General features: G+C 37.7%; 1 protein-coding gene across 1 annotated transcript; it reads right to left on the bottom strand.

The window, feature by feature from the left end:
- Nucleotides 1–3,438: 3,438 nt before the first annotated feature.
- Nucleotides 3,439–7,975, bottom strand: tmem205 (transmembrane protein 205). Its single transcript, XM_058652507.1, has 4 exons — nucleotides 7,861–7,975; nucleotides 5,918–6,026; nucleotides 5,660–5,823; nucleotides 3,439–5,264 (listed from the first exon to the last, which is right to left on the bottom strand). Exons 2-4 carry the CDS (start codon nucleotides 6,015–6,017, stop codon nucleotides 4,962–4,964), a joined length of 567 nt encoding a protein of 188 aa, XP_058508490.1. The 5' UTR covers nucleotides 6,018–6,026; nucleotides 7,861–7,975; the 3' UTR covers nucleotides 3,439–4,961.
- Between the last annotated feature and the right edge of the window lie 1,197 nt (nucleotides 7,976–9,172).

Genomic DNA, 9,172 nt, shown 5'->3' with positions numbered 1-9,172 from the left:
GGTTCAGAAGACTAGGTACTAAGAGTAACTGATAAAAAAAAACATTCAACACGTGTGTGTGTGTTTATGTATAAATGTATGTTTTTGCACTTTATCATTGATTAACTTCTTCCCTTGTTCACTCGTATAAATGATCACCTTTATTTTCCTTTTCACAAAACAGAATATGGACGATTCTCACTCAGATATCAGATATGGAACTCTAAAACTTATTAAGCCAGAAGATCGTTGTTAGAAATGTTTAAAATAAATGTGTTATTACTTTTGATTCATGATGTTTAATCTGGTTATGTAATGTTTCTTTTTGTAAATTTGTGGAACATGAGTGAGTGAGTGTAAAGATTTGTTTTTTTGTTACTGACTTTTTTTATACACATAATGCACTATTTTTTTAGTTACTTGTTATAGCTTTTCTAATTTGTGCAGGTTTAATCTTTTTCTTTCTGTTATTTGTTGTTTTTTGTGTGTTTATTTTCATATAAGCTTTCAGCTTCTTGACGTCTTGATTTTAGGCTACACGTGTGTGCAAACTAAACTAAAACTAAAAACCTGAAGTGAGCAAATATTTATGATTTCAGTCATTCCTGTTTGCCGACGTTTCTCTTGACACAAAACTAATCACTTCCTGTGTGGATCGCTTCGTGCTGCAGCTTTAAAGTTGCAAAAAAAAAAAGTGACTTTGCAATGATGCGTTTCTTCTTATTCAGTATTAGATTATAAGTGTAATTCCTGCAAAATCCTAATCAGCAGGACAGGATTAACCTGCTATGAGGCTTCAGGGCGAGACCAAAACAAAGCAGAACCAAATATCTCCCAGTCAACAATAACAGTAATAAAACAACAGAATACAAAGTGCTTCACAGGGCAACAATACAAATAAATTATATGGTTATTAGATTTAAAAAAACAACAAAACAACAAAAATGCAAGTCATATGAGGAAAGGCTGACTGAAAAAGTACGTCTGAGGAAGTGACTTTAAAAGAACTACAATATCAGCTGACCTGACGTCCTCAGGCACATTTTTCCAAAGTTTCAGACTCTGTGTGTCTATAATGCCAGTGTTTACAAAAACCTTTGAAATAGTGGCTAAATATCATGAGTAAATGTTATGCACACTACAGTATAACGTTCTAGACTATCTTTACTGCCATTTCTATTATGTTGAACATTTATGTTTGACAAATAAATCCCAATATTCATCTGTAAATCTGTGACATGGAGCTGCACCTCACTCACAGTTTCAACAAAAGATCAAACCCCCGTCGAGGAGAACAATCCAGGAACGGGACCGTGTTCACTGTCGCAAAAACTCACCAAATTAAATATGAGGGGAGATCATTTTTGCAACATCGATCAAATGCACCAGTGGACTCCACAGGAAATAGCAGCCTGGTGGCGTTGCCCACTGATGGGAAATGGCAGAGGTTCCTGGCCTGATTCTCTTTGTGTTTCTCTCCCCTCACCGTATCAGCCAGGCTGCAGGAAGTGACTACACCCAACAAAGAAACAGTAGTGCGTAACTTTTAAACATCAACACAGTGTCCTCCAATACATACAAAAACATCCAACAGTTATTTTCACTAAATGATAGAAGGTATAATTTCAGGGGGAAACTAAATTTAAAATTTCTACTTGTCTTTTCAATATGTGGTGTGGAATTGTGGAATGGACTGAGTGAACCAATTCAAAAAGCAGAACAAATATTGTTTCCACAGGGTTCGGGGAGGAAGTATGGTGTTGATAATAGCAGTTTTTCGTCATTGTTGTTGTCTTTTTTCACACAATTGTGTGCTCATTTTGTTTGTTTCGTCAATCTATGTAAATGTCAATATGATGGGCAATTGAATTTATGAATATGTTCAAAACAGGAAGTGAACGGATCATCAGCGAGTAGCCTATCGCTCCTATTGTGTGCACAACATTACAGAGGAAGAACCGAGTTTTATTTGTCCCCGCCCGCCTCTGCACTGCTGATGTTGACACACAAACGCTCCCTCAGTCAGGTCTGATAGTCTTGCCTGACAGAGCCTGTTTTCAGATAAAGGACACGGCATTCAAATAATGTTACGTCATTTCTGTTCACAAAGACCAAACAGAGGCAGAATAACAACAGAAATCACCAAATGTTAATGCACTGCAGCTTTAAAATCAGCTTTTTAAGTCTCTTATTTCACCCAAAATGTACAGACAGGCAAACTCAGCCAGGTGACCTTGTTTCCAGTTTTCTCATTTGAATAAATAAAAGTTATGCTCCCTAAATAATAAACTATTGTTTTAAGCACACATCAGTTCAGCAACAGCAAATACAGAGCATACACTAAAAAGTGAGTTCAAGTGAGTGAAGTACTTGAGTAACCGGGGCCTTGTTTGTCTCTCAGCCTCAGGTGGATGAGGTAACACTTGTATTTATTTAGCTAAATTAGCTGCTAAGTCAGTTTTTACTTGCAAAAGCCACTCAGGGCTAAATTACAAGTAAGCAAAGTGTGACAATTCAACAGCTGCCTCCTTAGAACATAAATGTGTTTCTTTTTTTGTCAATATAGGTACTTTTAAGTGCATTAGATAAAAAAACAAATTACGTTTCCTTTGGTCTTCATGACATTATGTTTATATACTTTTATTTGTATTAAAGTGGGAGACACTTAAAGTGGTGAGTCTATTATAACCTCCTCCGTATCATCGTGAGCACTGATGTTCGCCGTGTTCTGGCACTCTTATTACCCCCGAGCGGCCTCTGTCCTTTGATAAATTGTTCCCGCCATGAGGGTCTCAGTGTTCTCATGCAGCATCGATGTGACTCCATCACCGAGATCAGACAGTTGCAAATAAGGTCTACATTTCCCCCATTAGAGATGATTGAGTAAAGCAGTTTGAGACTCATAAATAATGTAACTTAGAAATGCTGGGCTGCTCTGCAGTCTCTGCAGTCTCTGCTACAGATCCAAATAAGGGAACTCGGTTTCTTTCACGCAGACGTGGACATACATTTCTTTTGTGTGAAAAGTCACGTGGTGGAAATTGTGTCATGCATTTCCTTTGTTTACCCACTTCCTGCTGTTTCAGTCGAAAGAGTCACCTTTGGGGATTTAAAGAAACAAAACAGAAGAGTAGAAACATTTTTAAGGCGACCCTGCAGATTTCTTGAAGGATTTTTACATTTATTTATCAAGCTGTATCATGGATTTTATTATTTCACTGAGAATATTTCCCCCATGCTGTGGAAAGATGAGTGGACAAACCAGTTCTCTGGTTAAAAAGAGGTTTATTTCCTGGCTGCAGCTGCAAAAGGCAACTTAACATTCCCCAAAAGTCACAGTCACTTCCTTGTACTGCTACCTGACAACAGGGCACTTTGACAAATGTCAGGAATGACATATGTTCACAATGCAGTGCTGTATTTCTGTTAGCTAGATAATTAAAAAACCAAAGCCAAGCATGAAGTGCATCCCTTTATTTTCAGTCCCCGCATTTTGTATTGAAATTACTCAATTTTAATCCATTAGTGCTGAAATCACAGCAGTAACAAGGACAGAGCCTCGCTCATCCTGTTCCTGGCCAGCAAATCACTGTTCTCTGCATTCAAGGCCGCTCCTCTCTCAAATCTGATGTGCATCAGCGGTAATTTAATTAAAAACCTGCCTATTCCAAATACAGCCACTGTCTGTCGTGTCTGGGTTCATTCATCAGTGTATATGTGTGTGTGTGTGTGTGTGTGTTTTTCCCCCTCCAGAACAATCTGATAAAACCAGTGCTTTGGTTTTAGGGCACAAAGATCACGGACCAGAGCAGAGAAAGCTGTTGCACGCGTAAGAGAACAAAACAGCCACACTGTTGCATGTCACGACCACAGTGTCAATTCTGAAGCGAAATCATTTCCGTTAAAAAAGCAGGGAACCACACATTTAACCAGTGATTAACAGTGTGGTATTAAGAGCTCATCTGTGGGGAACAGATAATCAACTTTGCCTGTGTCCAAACATCGCCCCCTGCTGGCAATAAATGCCTGTACAGGAACACGAGGTTCACTGATGAAAATACAACAGTGTAGAAATACCTCAAACATACACACTTGATTGAAACATTCTCACTCATTAAGACTTGGGGCAAATAAATCAGTACATAACTGTCACTTAGAGGCTGATCTGTGGGCACGTTTAACTCTAAAGTCAACACCGTCCTTCCTGTTTCCTCTGCCATCATATTTGCCTTGTTACATAAAATACTGTGTAGAAAAAGACAGTGGGAAATGTTGCCATGTTGACAGGTCACAGGTGTAAACAATCAAATTAATGACGGCCGAGTGTCATTTCGCTTCCTCGGTTTAGTAGTTTGGCTTTTCCTGCTAAAACGTGTCAAAGTGTCTGCAACTAAAGAGTTATGTTCACAGTTTATTAATCTGACAATTATTTTCTCCATGAGTCGACAAGCTGTTGTTTTCTTGTTTTGTCCACATTATCCAGTTTTAATCATTTCTTTGTCAAGAAACCAGAGAATATTCACATTTATGAAGCTGAAAAATCAGAGCTTCATTTAATAATAAAAACCGCCAAATAGAAACAATGACTTTTTCTTAATTGATGATACATTTTGTAATCGATTAATAGTAGAGCTGAAACAATTGCTCAATTGATTCTTAAATCGATTACTAAATTAATCGCCAACTATTTTGATAATCGATTAATCGTTTGAAGCTTTTTTCGTGATTAAATCATTCATGATTTCTGATGGTTTCAGCTTCTTTAATGTGAATATTTTCTTTGTTCCTTTGCTCCATATAACAAAGATCATCATTTCCAGGTTTGACCAACACTGTTCAACATTTTTTAAGGTTTTCTGACATTTTATGGACCAAATGATTACTCGATTAATCGTGAAAATAATTGACAGATTAATTGATTATGAAAGCTCCAATTATTAGTCAATTAATAATTGATTAGTCGTTGCAGCATTTGAATGTCTCTAAATGGTGGATAAATTGAGAGCTGTGTAGATCAGATTAACTGTGGTGCAGATGAAGCCCGTCAGGTTGCAGAGGGTGGACACTCCGTGGTAGCGGCCAAACTTGCTCTTTAACGCTCTGTACTTGGGGTCCCGCTCTTTGAGCTTGGCATACTCCTCTTTCTGGCTGCCCAGACCAACCTGGTTCCCCAGGCCGTGCTCCTTCTCCACCTTCCTCATCTGGAACATGATCTCTGTGGCTGCCGGGCCAAACCACTGGGCATTCAGACCTGCCATGACCAGCGCCACAAAGTACAGAACCATCTGCGGAACATTCAAAAAAAAGAAAAGAAGATGAAAACTACATTACTCCAAGGACACGCTTTTACTTTTAAATGTTGTAGTTAAAATGATAGTTGAGGTCTTTTGAAGTAGAGGTGGATGAGGTACTTATGCATATTCAGTGTGTTTCGTGCAGCAGACAGCATTCAGATTGCTCTCTGTCTGGGAAGAGAGTCATAGGAGAACTAAAACAAGATTTGTGCATTTTTTAAAGTTGAGAGGTACAGCAGAGAGACATTACGCACTGCCGATGTATACACGAATACTCCCTCTCTCTACACGTCTGTAAAAGACTGTCTCTGCATCAGCACCTCTACCACCCTCACGTCAAAACATTCCCTTAAAGATAGATAATAGCATATATTATGGTGTATGACCTGCAGGCTCTCATGCCAGTCCAGCAGCTCTCTGGGGTGATACACAGCAAACACAGCCAGGCTGACAAAGCTGCTCCCCACCAGACAGTAAAAGTACACGGGGAAGAGTTTACTCTGCACCAGACCGAACGTGTGCCGAGTGACCTGCCACACCAGCGCAAAACCTGCAGTCACAAACATCAAGATTAAGACACAAGGGTCACAAATCACAAATGGGGTTGAAACATGGACAAAGTGAGTGAATTGGTCTCATCATACCAGCGATGAAGGAGACCCAGAACTGCATGCCCCAGGAGAAAGAGAGCACGAGGAGGTGCAGCACTTTGATCAAGTCTGTCGGCTCCCCCTCTGTTGCCATGGTGTCACTCTATAAAAACAGCACATTACAGAGTTTGCCATAAGTCATTTGTGACCAGTTCAGAGTGTATAACCAACCACGGATTACTGTATGAGGAAAGTGGACACCTGCCCACCGCCCTGGAGCCAAGGGCAGGTCCTTTGCCTTAAGATAGATGACTTGGTTATATAATTCTCCTGTGTACACAGTAATAATATGTTAATAGTATGGTTATAATTCTGTTATAATCAACTAATATTAAAGTGATACCATCTTTGTGCTACAGTAATCACCAATACTAGGTTGGTAACAACAATGGAAACTGTGTGTGGGACATAACGGGGAATGAATTTGAACTTTATAGTATGAAAATTATCATTTTGATTCAGACATTTTCTTGTACGTGTATTTATCACAATGACGGTAGCTTATGTTATTCTTATTAGCTATATTATTGGAGATTAATTATAAAAATAACATGGTATTACTGCTGAAAACTGCTTTACAAAGTTGTCCTTCGTGTTTGACTTTGACAACATGCCTGAAAACTTTGAAAAGACAGCCAATGCTTTAGGGTAGATACATTTTTACTGTAGTTGTGTGTGGATTTAAGGCTTTGTGTTATACTTGATACTTTTAGTGTTGACTTCTAAAATATACACTTTAGTATACATGGCAAGAACAAGACACCAAACATTGCGATAATTAAACACAACAAAAAACATGCTATTATATCATTTCTATACACAAAAACTGAGCAGTGTAGACCAACATACTTCTTGTATGCAAAGCAGGGATCAGGGCCTTTGGCCGTAATAAACAGCTTTATTATGTTTATCAAGTATGTGTTCACATTTGAGAAATGTTACTCTAGCTTTCCACAACTCTGAAATAAAACAAACAAATAATTACAACTGTATTTGAACAATAGTACAGTGCATGGCATGTGTAGTCGATTAAGTGAGGTAGAAGGCTTCGACTGCACTGTTTATGAACACACACACACACACACACACAGTGTATTTACAATTAGAGCAATCCACCCATGGGTGTACCCTGCATGTCAGCGAGGTTTGGCTCCAGCTCCCCCCACAGCCCTCAAAGAGCACTACAGATAATTCAGGATATTTAAAAAAAATAAAATTAATTCATAAATAAAAATGTGTACAGCCATATTGCTCTCCATGGAGATGTTTTTTTTTACATCTAGATTAAATATGTATTCCATAAACAAGAATGATGTGTAATTGGGAAAAAAGAGAGTGCGGTCTTGGGTCCATAAAGTATACGTGGCAAGTGGAAAAATATAATTCATTCATGGATATTAATTGTACATCAGTGCACATATGTATATAGTTTGGGAAATAGTGGTTTATTACCATTTTAAGAGTATTTTTTTGAACAATTATCACAATAATATTGGGAATTGCACTTGTTTTTCGGGGGTAATTCTGCAATTCTGCAATTCTGCATAGTCAAGTCTCCAGAAGTCCCAAACAGCATTAAAGTTAGAGAAAAGAGAGACACAGAGACAGACAGAGACAGATAAGTGTCCTGTGGCTTGATGCTCTACATGTCATGTGCAGCAGAGCTGATAAAGTCCGCAGGGAGAGATAAGAGAGCAGAGGCAGAGCAGAGAAAACACACCACACACATTTGACTTCTGCCCATTTTAAAAAAGTCAAGGTAAATAAGAGGACGAGCTGTGTCAACAGGTTGCAGCTAACCAACTTTAGCTGCAACCTGTTGACTAACGCTGGGAGAGTGGAAACACGTCTTTACGTCTTCATTCTGCGTTTTATACCTTTTTAACTCACTATTCACTAAACTTAGAAAGGAAAAATAAAAATAAACGTACACTTACCTTTGTTTCGCTTGTAAGAAGAGCTTAATTCAGACGTATAACGTTAGCATGATCCAAAGGTTGAGCCAGTCGAGCCACTTCCTCGGTCATGTTATTATGATGTCCATAAGCCACGCCCCCGGAGCACAGGCGGACCAATGATCGTCTCTGAAAATGAATATCTTATAATATTTAAAAACCTTTTCTTTTTCCAGCTATAACTGTCATTCCTCGATTTATTGTTGTGTTTATTGATTCTTTTTTTATCAGTTATTTATTGTTTGTTTTTTCTAGTTTACATTTACTCTATGATTTATTATATTCTAATGGTTTAAGGAGGATGTTCTATTAAAGGAGGTGAGGCCTTAATCTGAGTGTATGGGGAGAAGTGACTTATATCTTCATCAATAATTAAATTCTCCAATTATAAATTTGCAACTGAAAGTTGGTGTCATGAATAATTAAACCCACCCTGCAGCTCACACTCAAGGGGTTTTGGATCTGTTTTCTCTCCTGACTTTAAAACTCTCCTCTCTTATATTATATTCTAGCGTTCACACTGTCGTAGCCATAATAGCTCTCAATAGGTCATTAAATATAAAAGTAGTATGTCTTCATATTTCAGAAAGTTGTAACAAAAAATAAAAAATCTCATTAATATTAATGATATTTTGATGTTGTGTGCCTAGGCAAATGCTTATGTGCAGAGAAACTGGAAACACAGCCAACAGATCATGAAATTGTCTTTGATGATTTATTATAAACACTAGACAGTAATGTAAAGAAACATAAGAATTAATAAATTAAAAAATTCAAACTATAAAACCTGCTCATATATATTGTCATTATATCTGCAAAGCTACATGGAGCTCTGTGGGTTTGAAAGTACACACGAAATAGCACCAATAAATCAAGTGAGGGTGTAGGCTGTGAATTCATCTACACATTTCCCTTACGGACTTACCATGATGGATGTTTTTGTCTGAACTTTTATTATTTATAACACACAGTGTTATTATTGGGTAATATTTTATTAGCTGATTTTCCTCCCCCAGCGAACTGGTCTATATTTATAATTCACTCAGGTGAATAAATGAGTCAACTAGTCTTTTTTTTGGATAACAGTCATGTTAATGAGAGTTTCTCTGAAATGTCATTTCATATGTTTTGTTTTTATTTATTTACTTCAGATCTTTGACTTAAACGTGTTCATGATGATAGTACACACCATTTCAATATCAAGATTGCTTGTCTGGATATGGAATGATATATAGTTCACATCAATACACATTTTGATGCAAAATGAATCTATAAAGCACAAAAACAGTTTGGA

The sequence above is a fragment of the Solea solea genome, chromosome 16, assembly GCF_958295425.1.
Source record: "Solea solea chromosome 16, fSolSol10.1, whole genome shotgun sequence".
Lineage (NCBI taxonomy): Eukaryota > Metazoa > Chordata > Actinopteri > Pleuronectiformes > Soleidae > Solea > Solea solea.
Note: the sequence above shows the minus strand (reverse complement) of the source record. Positions and strands in the feature narration are given on the sequence as shown.